The 21312-nt window shown below is 36.1% G+C and overlaps 1 protein-coding gene across 2 annotated transcripts in view; it reads left to right on the top strand.

The window, feature by feature from the left end:
• The window catches only part of LOC150102557 (breast cancer metastasis-suppressor 1-like protein), a 102264-nt gene extending 81684 nt beyond the window's left edge, over positions 1-20580 (top strand). For both annotated transcript variants that reach the window (XM_090399489.1, XM_090399487.1), the window contains 2 exons: positions 13330-13456; positions 19549-20580. In XM_090399489.1, coding sequence (XP_090255615.1) covers positions 13330-13456; positions 19549-19672 — 251 coding nt within the window. In that variant the 3' untranslated portion in view covers positions 19673-20580. The remainder of the gene's footprint in view (positions 1-13329; positions 13457-19548) is intronic.
• Positions 20581-21312: the final 732 nt, after the last annotated feature.

The raw sequence follows: 21312 nt of genomic DNA, 5'->3' as shown, positions 1-21312 counted from the left end.
ATTTTTGTGTGTTTTATTGTGTTTTTTCGTATATTAGTGTAGATTTGGTAGATTTAGTATTTCATAACATATTTTTTTAAGATATTTCAACAATAAGTTTAAAATGGTGCCAAAAACGCACAAAAGTAATGCTAAAAAGCACTGCAGTTGAGAAAGAAGACTAGCCCTGCTAATGAGGTTATTGGAGTTGTGGAGGAGGTTAATGAAAATGAATTAACCTCCAAAATAGCAAAATTAAAGCAGATCATCAGAGAAACTATGGGAATTACAAAAAGTCAAGGAGCGTTTAAATGAGCATAGGAAGAAAATGAAAATTATGGGCAAAATAAGAAACAATAAAGCACGGAAACAGGTAAGTCAGGAAGTAACGGAAATCAGGTAAGTGATGTTAGAAAAAAAAGGAAGTTATTTGGTATGGTGACTCTATAATAACACATGCCATTGATGAGCTAGTTGAAGAGTGAGAAAGTGAAAATCATCAGTATTTTACCTTGATATGATAAAAATGAATTAAGAAGAAGGACTGTGATGGCAAGCGATTTGATGCATGGGCTGTGAAGAAGGAATGGATGTGAGTTTGAGGGAAGATTGGATTTGTATAAGAGGGATGGCTTACACCTGAATGAGTTTGGTATTAGGAGTCTAGAAAAGCTAATAACTAGTATGAGACCTAACACAAAGAGTCAGGGAAACTAAATTATAAAGGTAGGAGTGGTGAGAATGTGCATGTAAGAGTGACAATGTTATATACTGTGTGACAGGAATTGTCTTTGTCATGGAAATGTTGACGAGGAGAGAACGATTTTTGACTCTGTTCGTCTGGTTTGGACCCATCAAACATATTCAAAGATGTCTACATGTATAAGGCACTAGAGAATAATAGAGATCTTCAAGTTGTCCAACTGTCATGCAGACTGCAGACAAGAGTATACATAAGAACATGCAGGTAGATTATTATATCTGTACACAATGCTAGGATGAATGCATACTATAGCATGCTGCTATAGTATGCATTCATCTTCTGTGCATGTCAAAAGGAGAATCCATTCCGATAATAGGGTAATCAATCCGTATTGTGGGATCAGTGTTTATTATTACACGTCTGAAAATTAACTTCTCTTTTATGATCATTGTAGTTTTTAAAGTGGTAACTATTTTGCTTGTATAACAGTTGGAAAATTTTACGTATAAAGCACGTGATTTTGCTTGTTGATGACCAATTTGTACATCGCCTTTTTTTTTTCTCCCCTTCAAAATGAAATGACTCTTTTTGGCAGTCTGCCAACGACAGCTCTCTCTTCTGTGGTTGGACTATAATGTATCAGAATGACTTGAATCCAGTTAGTTAAGATCTATGATTGTAGTACTACTACTACTAGCAATATTTCATGTGGCAGTGAGTTTGAAGCCATCTGGTGTGAAGTGGAATCTAACAAGATCAATTACATTGTTACAGACCTGGTGGATCAGTTGCTAATGATGAAGAAATGCATCACCAAATAGACAAGATGAGTGCAAAAAGAGTAATCATAAGGGAGACTTTAATTATCCAAATATTGATTGGGTAGCAGTAGAATCTCATGAGAAGAATGAAAATGCCTTTATTGAGCTGTTCTGGGATAACTTCCTCAAGCAGCATGTGATGGAAGGAACTTGAGGTCAAAGAGTGTTAGATTTGATTATACTGTTAGAGGGCATTTAAGTTAAAGATGTCACTATCCTGCCTCCAGTTGGTGACAGTGATCATGCAGTACTCACTTGGGAAGTGACTAAGTTTATTAATGTTCCATTCAGAAAAGGTTACATACATGCTGAACTACAAAGCAGGAAATTGTGACCAACTGAGGAGTATACTGAGTTCAGTGGAATGGGATCAGTTGATGGATGGGAAGAATATCGACAAGGTATGGGATGCATTTAAACAATACTTAAATGATGTGATATCAGAGAGAGTGTGTCGTTAGTGTTCGAAGGATAAATAGAGTAGGAGTCAAATGGATATGTAATCTTATTAAGCAAGAGATTCGTAAGAAAAGGATGATGTGGAAGGAATACCATGTGCATAAGGATGATGTGTATTATGAAAATTATAAGCAGGAGGCTAGAATAGTCAAAACTGTTATATGGAAAGCAAAGTCAGAGTATGAAAAGAAACTGGCTCTGCGTGCTAAAGACAACCCATAACAATTCTGTCAATATGCTGCAAGTAAAAGAAAGAAAGAATGAATATGAATGAATAACTCTTCTAAATGCAGATGGCATGAGGGTTACAGATGCAGAAGAGGTTGTTCAACTAATGGGTGCCTATTTTGTTAAAAGCTATCAACTTAGTGTATGTGACATTGAGCTCACTGCTACCTTTTTACTGGATGAAGAAACTCAGATGTATGAGGATGAGGTATTGGAGATGTTGCACAAACTGAATAAGAATTCAGCAATAGGGACTGATGGGATATCAGCACCTGTGCCAAAAGAGTGTTCAGCTGAAGTAGTTATTCCTTTGACCAGGCTGTTCAATATGAGTCCCAGAACAGGGAAGATTCCTCAGGAAATGGAAAGATGTATGGTAATTCCATTGCACAAGGGTGGTGCAAAGACCAATGTATCCAACCATCAACCAATTAGTATCTCAGGAGTGGTGGTGGTGAAGATTTTAGAAAAATTGGTTCATTCAGAATTGGGTTTAGAAATGGGTTGACAGTGAATCTCTCCTTTGCAATGAGCACCATGGGTTTACTAAGGGAGGTCATGTTTTAGCAACTTGCTCACATTCTATAACAATGTTACCATTGGACTAGATAAGGGGAATGGAGGCACTATGATACTTTTGGATTCTACTAAGGCTTTTGACAGAATACAGACTGTTGCATAAATTGGAGAATATAAGTTTGGACTATAGAATATTAGTGTGGATAAGAGGATGGCTGACTGACAGATATCAAAACATGATATATGAGGGATGTGATGTCTTCAAGATTTAAGGTAACCAGTGGTGTACCACAAGGATCAGTCCTTGGTTCACTATTCAATCTGTACATTAATGACATTAGGAAGGATTTGACTGGTGACATACTGTGGTTTGCTGATGATGCAAAGATAGGTAGGGTAATCAGAAATGCTGCTGATATGCAAATGATTTGAATAGGCTGGAATTGTTGGCATGGGATAATGGATGTCAGTAAATGTAAAGTCATCTAATGTCATATTGTATTGTGGGATTATGCTTGAAGAAACTGATGAGGCTAGATCTTGGAGTGTTAGTAGATAGGAAGTAGAAGTTCAGGGAAGTATGTTGAAGTTCGTGTGGCAAAGATTGCAAATACAACTCAAGGTAATTGCAATGCTGAAAGGAACATTCACATGTAAAGATAAGGATGTCATTTTTGCCTCTTTACATGGCTTTGATAAGACCTCACTTGGATTATTGTGTGCAGGTCTAGTCTCCTGGTTTTCGTTGTGATTCTTATATATTGGAGAGAGTGCAAAGGAGAGTGTTAAAAATGATACCAGGATTATGGAATACTGATTATGAAGACAGATTGAGAATTTGTAGACTGCAGACACTAGCAAACAGGAGAAAGAGGGGTGATATTATTGAGACTTTACAAACTACTGAAAGGGTCATACAGGATTTCAATTGATGGAATTTATCAATTTATGGAGGTTGGGAAAAGGACAAGAGGGCATCCTTGGAAGCTGAGAATGAATGCTGCTAAAAAGGGAGTGAGGGCTAGATTTTTCTCTCATAGAGTGGCACATGATTGGAATGGATTGCCATTGGATGTTTAATGCAAGCAGTGTGAATGAATTCAAGAATAAGTATGATGGCTGGTGCATGTAGTATGTGGCCTCCCTCGATGAGTCCCTGACTCACTGGAGGCTGCTCTTAATAATAATAATAATAATAATATTATTATTATTATTATTATCTGGTGTACTTCTGTAACCTTTGCTGTGCTACACTATTACGTTTGCTATCCTTGTGGCATAAACCAACCAATCAACCTGGTAAGTCTGAACATGATTTGGTGCACTATGTTTAATGGATACTGATGGCAATCCATTGAATCCTTACCACTCTCTAGTGATCCATTAACTCCATGAATCTGATTAATAACATAATTTATGGTACTATTTTACATTAACTGCTTAATTTATAACAGACTTCTGCATCATTAGCTAACAGTAATTTTACCTCAGCTGTGTTTTTTTTTTTTTTTTTTTGTTCAGATCATAAAGATATGGTTGTTGGAATTCAGAAAATGGTAATGAGAAAAACTGTCATTGTTTTTAAACTTCTATGGTCATCCATGTGAAATAATGTCTGCACAGTATTTTTCCATATCAGAAATGTAGTTTTTTTTATTATATAAATTGTTTTATCTGTTACTTTATGAACAACTGGGATCTTAGTTATTAAGTAGTCTAGCAGCAATGATGAATGTATTGTATTCATTTCTGTTATGATAAGAAATACATTAACAAGTAAGGTTATAAGGAGATACGGTATTGGTCAGACCATGCATGGACTGTTGTGCTCAAATTTAGTCATCTAATTTTTGTTGTGATGTGGAAGCACAAGAGAGAATCCAGAGATGAATGATTGAAGCAATATCTTCTCTTTTTCTATTGCATCAGTCTTGCCTGGTAGCTCAGCAGCATTTCCTTCCATTCTTCTCTTCTGTTTGCTTTATTCTTTATTTCATAGTATGTTTTTAGTCCAGTGCTTTGTTTTATTTGATCAAGGTATCTTTTCCTTGGTCTTCCTCTTTCTCTTTTCCCTTTGATTTTGCCTTCTATTATTCTTCTTGTCAGACTTTCATGTCGTAAGAGATGTCCAATCCATCTGTCTCTTCTAAATATCAGTACAGTAATATTGTTTATGCAGACCAGGTGTGGAAGTATGTGAAGAGTAAATTTTTCACATGGTGAGTGGAATGTGTTGTGAATGTCAGGAATGCAAATGATTTCAAGATTCAGTAGGATAGTATGTTGCTAGTTAAGTAGGCCTCCTGCAACAAGTCTGCTTATTCCATGGAAGCTACTGTAATAATATAAAAAAAAACAAAAACTACATATATGAAACAAAGTAAAAAAGTAAAATATATATAGTCAAACCTTGTTCAATGTCGCGCTCGGTTTGTCTTTTCATTTAGCATCAAAGCTTCCATTGCCCTACAAGCATTTTTTTTTCTACTATCACATTTACTATCACAAATTGTTCACGTGATGCACCCTTGAGGCCTGCATGATGACATGACATGACTGGTTGAAGTAAGCAGAAACACCTCTGTCCAGTCAGTTGTTCTCCAGGTGTTTTGTTGATTGGTTGACATATAGTGACCTCTGACATCATTTTTATATTTTTTGGGTGGCAGAGGTAGTATTGAGTGATGTGCTTATTGCACCACTGTACGTACTGCAGTAATGCACTGTAAGTTAATTTACTTTTACATTATTATTAAGAAAAACTCATTAAATTAAACCCCTAATTCCTAAGAGATCTCAATCTTCTGAAGCTGGTTCTGCAGATAAAACATCAAGAAAAGCCATCAGTTTAGCCACAGAACAAGTAATAATAAAAGATGATAATCAAGGACTTAGTGTTAAGTTAATTTGTGAAAAATATAGTATGGCTAGTTCCACTGCAAATACAATAATTAAGAACAAAGATATCCTAGAAAAAATGAAAGTTACAGATTCCTCAACTAGACTTTTTAAAGGAAGAGAAAAACAGGTGTTGAAATGGAAAGACTGCTAGAAATATGGATTAGACAAAAGCAAAACTGAGAGGTGATTCTGTTTCTCAGGCCTTTATTTTTGAACTAGTTAGTGAATCATCAAATGCTTGATTTACTGCCTCTCATAGTTGGTTTGAAAAGTTCAAAAAGAGGTTGGGTATTAAAAGTGTTGAGACATGGGGAGGCTGGCTGCCAACCAACAGGCAGCAGAAGAGTTAAGTTGAATTTGCAGAACTTGTGGAAAAGGAAAGTTATCTTCCACAGCAGATCTTCAATGCCAACAAAACAGGTATATTCTGGAAGAAGTTGCCAAGAAGGACATATTACAAAAGAGGAGTCCAAATTACCAGGCCACAAGTCCATGAAGGACTGCTTTACTCTGCTCTGTTGTGGGAATGCCTCTGGAGATCTTAAATTCAAGCCTGTGTTTTGTTTATCATTCAAAAAATATCCAGGGATTTTCAGGCAGAAGAACATCGGAGGCTTTTCTTGTGGTTTACTAGAAAAGAATGACTGTCTCGACTGCACAGATAAAACATTTCCTGGAATGTTGGGAGGGAGTAATGAGATTGCAGCTTTCTATCCTGACGTAAAGCCATCTGCCCCTTGATAGTGCTGTGGCCTATTTTAAAAAGTCATTGAATAAGAGGAAAAAACAGAATACTCTATATGGTTTCTTCAAATCTCTGGCAAGACAAGAGATTCTCCTTTAACCTCAACAGCAAGAAACACCATCACCCCCCCCCCAAAAAAAAAAAAAAACATTCCTCCTACATCACGTAAAACTCCCTGACACTTTTGTGAGAGACTTCTTTCCACACTTCTGGTGACCTTAAAATCAAGTTCTCCATGGTCACTTACAAGACCAAGATACATAAAGCTTTTTTATTGTTAGTATTTATTATTCAATTTGTATGTGTAATTACATGTTAATTAATATGCATGAAAATATTCTTTTGTGAACTTAAAAACATTTACAAAGCATTAAATGAAGCCTTTGGTTTTACTTCTAGGTCTCTGAAATGGATTACTTAAAACCCCATTGAACATGTAATTCATTTGACATCACTTTTCCCAGAACAAATTAGTTATGTTGAAAGAGAGTAGACTAATTCTTTTAAGGACGTTTTTTAAAGTCTTGAAAGCGACATTATTCCCATTATTTTTTAAATTATGAGATCTGTTTAAAAATATTTCTGGAACAATTATTACTATAAAGAAACTGGGCACATTAGCATATTGTTTTGTAAGCAGATACATTATATAGACATATTGTAATGCAACAAAACAAGCCTGATGTTGTTGTGTTACCTTAGTCATCCATAGTACTTCGATGAACAGGAGTTTTTTTTTTTTTTTAATTTTGAGTATCCTGATGTCAAGAATTGTCGTCAAGACATAACCTGAAACTTATAGAAACAAAAAATCTTATCAAATGCTTAAAACAGCTGCTAAGGATAATGCCTTAAGCCACTCAAATACATTTGAATGGTTCAAATGATTTAAGATGATTGCATTTTGATTGAAGAAGACTCTTGCTCTGGACGACCATCAACATCCCATATCCACGAATTGTTGGCTGATGTTTGTGAAAAGGTCAACAATCCATGAATTGCTCTGTGAGGCCTGTGAAATGAATTTCATGGAAGATTTCAAAATAAGAACTGCTGCAAGATTTGTTCTGAGACTTCAGCTCACAAATTTCTGACTCAAAAGATGTCACAGTTGTACCTCACCCATCCTATTCATCAAATTTGGTCCCTCATGAGCTAAAAATCTGTACTCAAAGGTTTCAAGATATAAATGAAATATTAAACAGGATGCGACAGAGCAACTTGAAGACATTCTTTTAGAACAGCTACAGAGATGCTTCAAGAAATAGAAAAACACCAGGAACTATTGAGAAGGAGGAGAATGTTTTGAAATGTATATGCTCCTATGGTGGATAAGCTTTTTTGTATATTTTATTATTATCAGACCTTCATGGAGTCAAATGACTCATAGCAGGTCTATCACACACACCTCATCATACTGTGACTTAAATGCATTTACTGTCTCCATGCGCACCACACTTTCAGGCAGTGCATTCTACTCTCCATGCAAAAATCCTACTCCTTGCCAACCTCCTTGTACAGCTTCTGGGGATGGCTTCTTGTTCTTCTCGTGTCTCCACATATTCTTTGAAAAATCTGATTCCAATAACAATCCCTTGCCCTTATGTCTTGATGATGTTCCCCTCTTTCTTCTGTCCACTAGACTGCAAATTGCTCTTCTTCAATCTACCTTCATACTCAACATTCCAGACACAGAAAACCACCTTAATTAGTTGTCTCTGAATCATTTCCAACAGCTCTTCATCCTTCTGAAAACCAGGTGACTAAATTTGTGCGCAGTAATCCATATGTGACCTGAACAAAGCCTTGTACAATGGAATCTTAACATCTCTACTCCTAAATGCCATTGTTCTCTGCATCATTATGATAATATGCTGCAGTGTCCTCACACTTTTAGCAAAATGTTCCAAAAATTTCAGGTCCTTCATCTCCTCCACTTCCTCAAAGATGTCCCCACCAATTTTATACTCTGCAATCTATCTGTGCTTCCCGAACTTTAAAACCTTTCACTTTGCCACATTGAACTGTTAGCCCAATTCATTCATCCAGTCTATTCAAGTGCACTTGCTAAGCAGCTATAAAGCTCTTCTGCTCCCCATAGTTCTTCCCAACTTTACATCATCTGCAAACAACTGTATATCACCAATCAAGTCCTTCCCAATATCATTTACATACAAATTAAACAGCAACAGTCTCAAAAGGGGCATTTCCATTCCAGTGCACTAATTACTGTCCAGTCTCCATCTATTTCATTTACCAGCTTGTCATGTGACAATCTATCAAAAGCTTTAGTTAAATCTAATGTATGCATCTCTTTTGTTCATTGCATCTGTCACTTTGTTATAAGTAAGTAGATTGCTAAATCACAATCTTCCTTTAGCAATCCCATGCTGTCCATCAAAGAGAGTGTTGTTAACTCAATTCTGAATCTTGGTCCTCAAGAAATGTTCCAGGAATGTTAAGCGAGGTCAGGATGAAATGACTTTAACATCACTCGTCATCAATGGCTCCTCCCTCCCTCCCATTACTCTCAAGTTCATGAGGATGTAATACCTTTAATGAATTGCCTGTTGAACATCTCTACAGTGGTTATTATTCTACTATTTTCTCCAGTGAGTGTAATCCTTCCATAATCATTCTTTCTTCTACTGGGCACATATCGAAAAAACTCCCTAGGATTTTTTTCCCATTAGCTAATTGCTTTGACCTTGGGAATGCATTAAGAAACCTGAGCTCAGATAGGTCCTGAACAGGTTCCAAGCAGCATTTATCTCCTTTCCATCCAATTCCTCATTCCCTAATATAGCTGCAAGCTACCTCCTGAATTTGTCATTATTATTATTATTATTATTACCACGGGCTACTTCAGGAGTCCTTAGACTCATCGAGGGAGGCCCTAAACATCATGTTCACACAGCTGTTCAACATTCTCACAGTATCTATCATACCTTGCCTTGAACTCGCTCACTGTCATAGCACCCACAACAGACTCTGGCAGCTTATTCCACTCATTTACCACTCTAAAAGTAAAGAACCCAGCTCTAACACCCCTGCTAACCACGCTCTTGCCCAGCTTCCATGGTGGGTGGGGGGGGGGGGGGGTGGGGGGGGGGGGGGGTGGGGGGGGGGGGGGGTGGGGGGGGGGGGGGGTGGGGGGGGGGGGGGGTGGGGGGGGGGGGGGGTGGGGGGGGGGGGGGGTGGGGGGGGGGGGGGGTGGGGGGGGGGGGGGGTGGGGGGGGGGGGGGGTGGGGGGGGGGGGGGGTGGGGGGGGGGGGGGGTGGGGGGGGGGGGGGGTGGGGGGGGGGGGGGGTGGGGGGGGGGGGGGGTGGGGGGGGGGGGGGGTGGGGGGGGGGGGGGGTGGGGGGGGGGGGGGGTGGGGGGGGGGGGGGGTGGGGGGGGGGGGGGGTGGGGGGGGGGGGGGGTGGGGGGGGGGGGGGGTGGGGGGGGGGGGGGGTGGGGGGGGGGGGGGGTGGGGGGGGGGGGGGGTGGGGGGGGGGGGGGGTGGGGGGGGGGGGGGGTGGGGGGGGGGGGGGGTGGGGGGGGGGGGGGGTGGGGGGGGGGGGGGGTGGGGGGGGGGGGGGGCTTTACATTATGATACTAAGACAAGTAATGTGAAGTCATAATCTTCTATATACGAGTTGCTGCAGTCCTGAAAATACTTCAAGTGAAAACTTTGTTTGCTTACGCTTGGATAAAGGATTAAACCAAGTATATAATTATTTGGTATCTTTAATTTATAATATAACCAAGTGGAAAAACTTCACACCACTGTCTCTAATCCAGAGTATTTTAATAATAAGGCGTGACACCTTTTGGCTACTTGTATAAGAAATTCTAACTTATCAATGGTTGTTGTGACATCCTATAACAATTATTTAACTAATTAGTTTATATTATAATTTATATTAATTAATTTCAACCTATATTGCAGTTATAATTTTGCTATTTAATAACCAGAAGTATTTCATTATTTTAATTAAAATTGTAAAAAGTGTATATAATCAATGAATAAAAGAAATTGATATATGTAACAAGCACACGGCAAATTGTACAACATGATTTGCTGATCTATCAAACCACCCATATTCTTGTTATGCCTAGATGAATATGGTCACTTGATCTTGATCAACATTATTATTTCATTGGATAATCCCTTCCCAATGGTTATTTACTAAACTACCAATGTATATAGCTGGTGTTTACTCCTAATTAGTTTATATTTTGCAGACAAATTTTTTTCTCTCTCATAAGTTTTTTAATTATACCTCTTATAAATGCAAGCATGCACGTTTAGAGTTTATAGAATAACGTGTAATTTGCTCTATCCCAGCAACTTGTAGGACACACATACAGGGTGTTCGGGATAAATTTGACATATTTATAATTAATTATATATTTCCGTAAGTTACATGTATTAACACACACTTCTCTTCATTTAAAAGTTTGGACCCTTCTTCATTCATATACAAGATGTCAGAAAGGATGGATAGCTGGAACCCACCTGAATCATGGAAGAGAATAACTTGTATCATGATGATTCGTGCCTGCCATCAAAATAAGGATATTACGACTGCTGCCCAATGCTCCCTGAATACAGTAAAAACAATCAGGCATGAACTAGAGACTTGCAATGGTGACTACGAGGATGTAGCAAGAAGAAAGATCCCTAGCAGACGATCTGATTGCGTTCGTACAGCAGAATTCCTCGCAAATCTGCAGGAACAGGTGTTGAAGAACCCTGGCATTGGAATTCGGGCTTTGTTCGTGGAGTTGCTAACTGTAGTCAAGCCCTGGATAACAAGGGTAGCCAATGGTAGGCCGTATGTATGGCAGAAGGATTCGGCCCCTTGCCACACCTCTGGGAAAAGTCAAAAATGGTTGTCTGAAAATTTCTACGACTTCACCAGTCCAAATGTTTGGCCTCCAAACTCCCCAGACCTTAACCCCATGGATTATTTTGTATGGGGCGCAGTTGAAAAAGACACCAATCGCACTTCCAGTAATACAAAAGCCCAGTTAATGGATAAAATTAAAACAGTTTTTGCGGCCCTTCCCAGGGAGACTGTAGCATCAGCTTGTTCGAGGTTCCGAAGCAGAATTGAAGCTGTGATCGATGCTAATGGTGGTTATTTTGAGTAAATCTTGTTGATAGTATTGTAATTAACTCTGCCTGTAATGTTTTTTTGTCAATTCATTAAATTTAATAGATACAAAGAAGATTTTCTTTTTCCTTACGAAACTGTCAAATTTATCCCGAACACCCTGTACAATATCATGACTGTGATAAATTATTAATGATTCATTTGTTGGTAATGAAAGTATTTCTAATTCATCCTTATATTTGCCTTTCTCGTGTGGCTCATTTGTGTTGGTTCACATATTTACACTTTCAGTAATCCAAATATATCATTCTCCTTAATTATTGTTTTTGAATATATTCTAAAACAATCATTCATTTTGCCCCTTCACGTAAATTTGGTTGCATTTAAAGAACCCATCATGATATGTGGCAGGGCTAAGATGTTTCCTCTCAACCAGCAAAGAAAGTCAAGGTGGGAGTGAGTTTCCCAGTTGCCCCGATGTGAATGTGTTAAATTATTTAGCAATACAGCAGCTATGTACATTTGTTCCATTTTTGAAATACTTCCAACAGTCTCACACCACCCTTGGTAATGAGCACATCTCAGAAAATTATGTCTTGGTTGCTACTCACTAACCATATGTGGTGAGTAGCAGCCAAGACATCATAACTGGGTATCATATGTACCCATAGCCATGTGATATGCATAATTACAAGTTTCCAGACATGAACTGAAAAATCAATCTTGTTGCCTTAACAGATTTGCACATAGATATATTTTACTCTTTATTTGTATATTTCATATGGAATTTCTTATATTTTACAGCTGTTGCTAAATTCTTCTTGTAACCAAGATTCTGAAGAAACTTGTTTTCATAGGAAGAATGAAACTATTGATCTAATAACAACATGATAAATCTAGTGTGAAAACCATGCATCATTAAAAAATTATCATTTGTTTCAGTTCAGTAGGATTTTCTAATGACAAGAGAGATATGATGCTAAGGATGATATTTACTTGTTTCTTTAGCTTTGACAAAAAATATTTGAATGTGTATTTGAGAGGTATTTTAATAAAATCTCAAATTCAAATATTTTTTTTCACCTCAATTATGCCATTGTTTGATACAACAATCATGAAATAATTGTTGTATCAAACCTTGGTATAATTGAGGACACATTAGTGTGTATGAAACCAGAAAGAAAACGGCATGTATTTCTTTAAATGAATCTCTGAAAACTTAAGATTATAACTCGGTACTGTGACAGTGTTGGTATAATGAAAAATTAAGCAATAACCCCCTTTCAAGAAGGATCTAACAAAAAGAAAACCTTTCGATTTGAGGATACACACACACACACACACACACATATATGCTGGAAAGGCTTTCATCCAGCAGAGGATTGACATTGGCTGATGATATATATAAAAGCGATGAATGGAATGTTAATATATATGTTAGTATTGTTTAATTTAATTAGTGTTAACATTTATTAAATTCTAGTTGTCATGTAATTTTAGTTGCCAACTTTGTTGACCAGGTGCACTATCTCCACTGTCCAACCAGCAGGCTGTGGGATCAAATTCTCCTGTTGGCATGGATGTTAGTGAATGTCTTTAGTTGTAGATGAGTTTCATGATTCAGTATGAGACAACCATTGAAGTGTCTTGAAAAAGTTGATCTCTAGAACAGTGCTTCTGGCTTTACTAATCTTTAGTGCCAAGGATACTAATGCATCACAAATTGGATATAAATATATTTAATTTGGTTGGTTTGGCTTTTAAAAAATATATTAATTTCAACAGATGCTATATGAATTGTAATTTATAATTTTCTGAATTATGATTGCTTTTATACTTTGATTCTTCTATATGCTTCTTATTACCATGCAGATGACTTTGGTCCAATGGAGCAACGTTTTCTAGCCCGATTTGCAGAAGGAAAGCTGCTTTACAAAGGAGAGTGGTTCAGGAAAGGTGAAAAAGTAATCTTAGAAAATAAATTGGAGTCTCCATTAGAGTAAGTCTTTAAAATAACCAGTATGAAGAAAATGAACATTATATTTATTGTATGCTCACTGCAGAAATGTTATCAGAAATCCCATAGGGAGTTGTATGCTATTTGAAAGGACAGGGATGGAGACATAAGCTTCTCTGTGAGAAAATATGTAACTAGTTAATGAAGTTTGACTGCTCAAAGGCAGATTACAATCTTGATCCTGGTTATTCAGAATCAAAATTCTTTTCTTTTTACAGCAGGTCATCTTGGACAGTACAGTTTATTGCATTCCATGTTCTCATTTTTAGGCCATCTCTTCAGAAAACTTTCTATGATTTGTATAGTAAATTTTGCAGCTGTTTAGGATGCATCCTTCGTCAATGTTTGCAAACAATATAAATAATGCAGAAAAATAATTCTTAGAGGAAGCCTGTTATATCTTCAAAAAATGGTATTGACTTAGGCTCAGTCCCTAGGCATTTCTATGTTGTAATTTATGTAACATTAGTAATATACAGAATGAATAATCAAATTGCAATTGATGGCCTGGTTGGTTAAATTGTTAACTTACCTGCTCCTCAACCAAACAAGCTGCAGGTTCGAATCTCACCTTGGATTTGGATGTTTGTGATTGTCTTTAAGTCTTCACAATTTCATTGCCAAGTAAGACATGATTTTACTGCCCTGATTGATAGAAATGTGATGTGGTTTGAAAAAAGTTCCATGTTTGGTCTCTAGAGATTTGCAGGCTGTGTTTTAAAAATAAATAAAAAATAAAATGATAAACAATTTCCTTAGCCTGCCTGGCACTGATGTTTTGCAACTTTCATGGGTGGGAAATATAAAAAAAAAAAGCTATTTGAATTTTTGAATACAATGAAAATTAAATCTTTATGGTCTATAGTTTTTATAATTATTTAAAGTTTTAATTTTACATGACATGATCTCCTTGAGGATACTTGATACTACAGAATGATTCCCGTAGAAATAAAACTGCCAGTAAGTTATTGCTGTACAGTATCACCCTCATCTTTCTAACAGTGCTATGCTAAATAACAGTAATTTTGTAATAATTTAATCAGTGACTGAATAGATTTGTCTGAAGGAACTGCATAGATAATTACAAAATTTATTATACTTACTATGTCCATCCATCTGGAGTAAACCTATCTGATACAAACTTTTATACTAATATATATATGTATGTATATATATTTACTCTGTGATAGTAGTATTAAATGCACTAAATTACAAACCATCCAGCATGAAAACAATCCATCCCAGTTATATTTTTAAACTTATTGCAGATTTAGTATTGTGGGTAGGTTTAGAATAAATAATATGGAAACCATATTTCTTTTTCAGACCTGATGGTCTTATGCTCACCAAAGAAAATTATCTTTTGCCACCTGAAGATTTCCAGTAAATATCTGTGCCCTGCCTTAGTGAGATTTGAATACAGCCTGTTGGTTGGAGACATTATGAGGAAGGGATGAAAAGTTCTGCTAAACACCTAGAACATGGTTCTTGCTTCACTTCCTTCATGATGATTATCACAACTTTTCAGCATACATCCTCATCACTTGGCTAAGAAAACTGGCAAAGAATACGAAGAGCAGTATTATCTGATCAAAATGTTGTGATGTGCATTTGGTTACCAGGGGTACCAACATTCCTTACCAGCAGTTGTATGTATGAAAGGAAACATTACCCTGGAGGAATGCTCCCGAGAATTAAGAACAGCTTTGTGATGATAAACAAAGTTCCAAATTGAAAGGAAGGCAAAACTGTTCTGTTTCATAAAGCAGGATAACCTGGTTGGCTCAGTGGATAACATACCCACTCTCCAACCAAAAGGTTGTGGGTTCGAATTCCACCTTGCATATGGATCTTTGAAAAATTTACAATAAATGAAAATTCCTTCAATATTAAATTCTGGAAACATGTTTTCAGAAAGCTGAATAATGTTTCCTGGCCATTTGGATACCACTTTTACTATCCAACCAGTAGGTTGTTCCACCAGGCATGAATGTTTGACCATTTTTAGATAGTAGATGAATTTCATCACCCAGTATTAGAACAGTGACCTGGCTTCTTAGAGTGCTGAAGTGAGTAAAAAAAAAAGTTCCATGTTTTGCCTCTAGAGCAGTTTTTGATTACTGTCATCATCAGCCTTTCACAGAGCTAAAAAGACACCATGGGAGATCCACAGCTAATCAAATTGTGCTTTAATTGTATGCCCACACTCACACTCATTCACCCTTTCAGGTAATGCATTCCAATCATCCTGCATTCTCCATGCAATAGCTCCCCCCCTCTCCAAATTGTCTTGCATGTTGATCTGGTAATATTCCCATCCCCTGCCCCCCCTTGCTAACTACTGGAGTATGCAAATTGCATGTTCTCAATTTTTCTTTATATTCAGCATTCCAGAGATGACTAGAAACCACCTTTGTCTTTGAACCCTTTCCAGTATCTCTTCATCAGAAAGCCATGTGATAAAATATATGCACAATAATCCTGATCGAGACCTTAAACAATTTTTGGTTCTTATCTCAAGATTCCTTTTCTCCTCCACCTTCTCTAAGATATTATCACTTCTAATTGTTTACTATACTCTGCATCCCAAATTTTAAAACCTTACACTGCAACATTGAACTGGTAACCCTACTCAGTTTCTCATTCACCCAGTCTAATCAAGTCCTGAAATGAAACCATGGCATCTGTATATCAACATTCAAACCTCTCCCAGTATCATAAACATACAAGTTAAAGAGCAATGGATCCAAAACAGACAATCAAGGAACACTACTAGTGATTTTCCTCTTCTGGAATATTACTCAACAGTATACAATTTGCTGATGCCTATCAGACAGCTAATTTCCAATCCAGTGCACCAGTCTATTATCCAAAACCCACCTGGTCCAGTTTAATTACATCTTGTCATATGGCATTTGTTGCCTTGCTGTTATAAATAAATAAACTGCTAAAACACCATCTTCCTTTAGCAAGCCCATATAATTCATCAAAAAGTACTAGTTCTTAATCTTGATCTTCACTAACCTCTCCAACACTTTAACACAACTTTGAACACACAGATTGGGCTATAATTCCAAGTCTCAGTCTTGTAACCTCCCTTATGAAGCAGAACAGTTTTATCCTCCTTCCACTTTAGAATTTGGCCCAATGTCAAAGCTGTTCTTAATTCTCTTCAACATTCCCTCAACACATGTAATGATATACAATCAAGTTCAACTGCTTTATTAACATGAAGTTTATTCCATTCCCCATAAAAATTGATTAGATGATCAATTAACATATACAAAACACAGATAAGACATATTTGCTATCATTTTAAAATAAGCTACATTCCTGAATAAAATATAGCTGTTGAAAAGCTGTCTAGACAAAGTAAGTTTGGCATGATATATTCTTAAATATCAACTTTATGAATTGTTTAGCATGTTTATTTTGGTTTTTTAATTATTTTTGAGCAAAGCTATTTTATTTCAGAGTAGTGTTTCATTGACACAGAAGATTTTCAGTATATGGTAGGAAGTGAACAAACAAGGGGTTTTAGTTAAAAATGTAGTTAGCAAGGATGTGAGCACTATATTTTTTGCTTGGAGAGTGGCTGAGTGCTGAGTTTTCTGTTTCATGTATGTAATAATACAGGTAACTTGTTATGACCATTTTTTTTTTCTTTCTTTTTTCACTGACCTCGTATCAAAGACACTGCACATGAAAATACATGGTCCAGCTTTGCTCATGTGTTCTACTAACCATTTCTATTAATGATCAAGTAAAAACTCTTCGGCACTATCAACAGCTGAAGAATAATGACCTTTCATTTAAGTAGTTCCAAATTAGTGTTTAGGGGAAATTCTTCTATCATAATTTTATACAAATTACTGTGTGTTGGATGATACTTGAGAAAGGCATATCTTCTTTGGGATTTTTATTCTTGTTCTTTCTTTCTGGAATATTTTACTTGTTCTAAGTTCCTGCAAATATTACTTTTGATGCCTTAACATGTCATGATTAAGACACTTGAACACTGACCTATTATAATCTATTCAAGCATGCTTGAAGACCAGACTGGCTACCCCTGAAAGGATACCTTACGAAAACTGGTTATCAGAATTCAACCATAAATCTCACTCAACTCTTCAAAGAAACCATTAAACAATTGCATTTTAGTGCACAAAAAATTGTAAGGTGGTAACTAAATATCATATACACATCATATGTCATCATCAATCTGCTGATATGTACCCATAAGGAGTATTTAGATTACTATGACAGCATTATATGATTAAGTTTACATTATTAACCCTTTAACTGCTGATTTTATATTCTAATGACATTGTCCCATGTGCTGGATTAATTTTGCAAAAAAATTATAAATAAAATCAATTAAAATTCTTACTGAAGTAAGAAGTCTGGACAGCATCATACATTCTTGATATACACTTGTTCACTCACAAAAATAACAATAATAGTGTTTTATAAAATTTGCATAATCAAGGGGTGTCCACTTGATTATGATTACACACATTAATTTATCTAGAAATTAATCAAAATATATAAAGAGCATATGATTAGTTGCACCAGTTCAAATTTTTCTCTTTAGATGTCATACAAGGACAGAAACCCAAGTCAAATAAACTTCAATTGGTTGGCAATAGATGGAGGAACCTACCCATGAAGTTTGAATATCTTACGACGATTCTTTCCATACTAAAAATTGTCTGAATATGGGAGGCGCGCCAACTGTACATATACGGGATCAGCAAAACAGGCGTATATTTCTGAGCCCGTAATAATACGTTCTCAGCACTTAAAGAATTAATCTCCTATTAACAATTTTCCTCAAAATCAGTCTATTACTTTTGAGAACTCCAATAGCCCATATCTAACATTTGATGCTTCTAAGGCACTTCTAACTGAATCAATCCATCCAGACCTTGGTCTCTTTCCTGCTATCTTGGCATCAAACACCTGTTTTGCTAATCTTTCCTCACCCATTCTGTTTAAGTGGTCGTAGATTAGATTAGCTCTGCTGACACATTCTTGAATGCCAATAATGTCAAGTTCCTTCCTAATATCTTCATTTTTAATATGATTCTGTCATTGATGCCATCAGTTCACTCCCCTAATTCTTCTTAGAACCCTCATATCTCTGGTCTCTAGTCTTTGATCAAGTGTTTTATTTCTAACCCAACTCTCAGATCCATAACTTAAAACTGGTTTGAATACTGTTTGGTATACTGCTAGTTTGGTTTTGGCTAATTTCTCTCTTATTCCATATAAATTTATTCATCTGGCTATCCACCATACCGGCTTTGCTTATTCTGTTGCCTATTTCCAGATTTAACCTGCCATCTTCACTAAAAACTGTGCCTAAATAGCTGGAATATTTTACTTGTTCTATAGGATCTCCATTTGGAATGCACCTGATGTTTTCTATGCTCCTGCACACTTTCATAGTTTTGGTCTTCTTATTACTGATTTTCATGCCATATTTGTTACAGCTGTTGTTCAGTTTAGTTCGAGAATCCTGGAGACTTGCACTAGCTGTGTTTAGGAGTACATCATCTGCAAAGAGCTAAGTTTGACATGTCCAATTCTTATATCATGCCTAATGCCACTTTCTTTCATAATGTGATCCATATAGATGATAAATGAGAGTGGAGATAATATGCATTGTCTTACCCCTGATTTTACATCAAACCGTCTTCCTGTATTTCCTTCAATTCTAACTGATGACTGACAACTTAAATATAGACTACTAGGGGGAGGGCTCCACCCCCTTGTCTCATAAACTGATTAATAGTAGAATTTTTTATATGATGATCTAAAAGTATCAGATTTTTTTTCATTTCACCATCTCTTCAATGTTATAACTGAGGAGACAATTTTTCTAATGATCTTCCTATCAAAATGATTAATTGTTATTAACCATTATGTAAAATGTGTAAAACATTTAAATTATACCCAAGTCTAGTATAATTGAACTATGTAAGTTAAATAAGAAAATTTAGTGTGCATGAAATGATAAAAATAAACAGTTGATCATTTCATTATTAATGTGATGATTATTTTATTTTCAGTGCCCAGGTTGTATCTGTCAATACCAGTGAAGTTCAGTTTCAAAAACAAGATGGTGGCTGGATTAGAGTCTGTATCAGTGACTTTCAGACTGGAAAATGCAGCATCCAGCATGCAGTGATGTGATATGTGGTACTTCAGCTGTGACATTTAAAAAGTGATTTAGATAACTTAATGAATGGTTTTTCCTCCCTCCTGTTTTTGAGACTGATGTTTACAAAGTGGAGAAAAGAGAATGATGCATACTGCTTTTTAAAAACAAAAACTTTTTTATAATAATTTATTCACATTAGCAGTAGCATTTATAAATATAGATATCATTGTTTTGTTTTCATTGTAGTTTTTTTACACACTGGGATAATCGATGAGCATCAAAATATATACTTTGCAAAAAGTACTGTGAATTATTATTTTACAAATTCATAGTTATACTAAACCAGAGAGGTGGGGTCATTTTAGTAATATGAAAACATAAATTTAATATCTGTAGAAAAGTTACATTTTAATAGTATTATAAATTGCCATCTTTGTTTTTAATAATCACTCCAAGTCCTGGTAGTAAATTATATACCAAATGACTAGCCATTCTTCCTTGTGCCACTCAAGTCATAGGAGCAAAAGGAAGAAATGTCAAAGGACATGCAGAGGGGGGTGGGCATTCATATGCAATTGCCTTACTAAAGGTAACATCTACAGTGTAATGAATGATACATTATTATGGTGTATTAGTAATTACTGGGGGGGGGGGGAGCAGAAAAATGTGCACTGGTCATGGACACCCTAACACCAGATACACATATTGAATATTTTGAGTTTGTAGTATATAATGGTGTGTCATTTTCAGTTTTAAAAGGATAAATTATTTACTGACTTCACTAGATTAAGAGTTAAAATATATGCTAAAACCATTTCTTATTTCACCTTTGGAAATAGTTTTATAACCAGACTGCAAGACTATCTGTAAAAAAATGTATTACTGACATTAAGCCTGTCTAATATCTGAGACTTCCAGTAATTAAATTGATACAAGTTCATTTTGGTAAGTTGTTTTTATAGTGATTATGGTTGATAACTGAATTATGTTCTAAAAAGCTGTGACGATATTTAAAGACTTAGATAACAAAAGTTTGCTAAATAAGTATCAATTTTTAAGTTATTTATGGCATTAGATAAGAAAACAGCCTAGTTAAATAGCTTACTCATAAATACTATAGTTTTTAGAAACCTTAAAATGAATATGATTAAATTTGAGTGTAACAAACGAAGGCTGTTTTGTTTAAAAATGCTGTTAATTTTTCAATAATTAAGAAAGGTGATGAAGTTTAATCAAAATAACAGAAATGGGGCAGGGGAGAAAAGACAACCTGAGCTTGTTAGTAGTATAGTTTAGTTTTAATAAACTTGATAAAATCTTGATGAAATAAGAAAGAAGACAAAAACAGGTGAGATCTTTTTAAACCACAAATACAAAATCTTATATTCAGGCAATAACAATCAGGGAAAAGTAAGAGCAGCAATGGTATTCAACACAAAAAAAAGCCTCAGTGAAAAAGAAATGGTTCTTGCAGAAGAATTGGTAAGTACCAGATCAACATAATATGTATGGCTGAAACAAAGAAGACAAAAACAGGTGAGATCTTTTTAAACCACAAATACAAAATGTTATATTCAGGCAATAACAATCAGGGAAAAGTAGGTGCAGCAGTAGTATTCAACACTAAATATGAAGTAATCTTCCTGAATGACAGGCAGTATCAAGTAGAATG

The sequence above is a fragment of the Typopeltis vanoorti genome, chromosome 10, assembly GCF_054136105.1.
Source record: "Typopeltis vanoorti isolate ZY-2024b chromosome 10, IOZ_Tvanoo_1.0, whole genome shotgun sequence".
NCBI classification, from domain to species: domain Eukaryota; kingdom Metazoa; phylum Arthropoda; class Arachnida; order Uropygi; family Thelyphonidae; genus Typopeltis; species Typopeltis vanoorti.
Note: the sequence above shows the minus strand (reverse complement) of the source record. Positions and strands in the feature narration are given on the sequence as shown.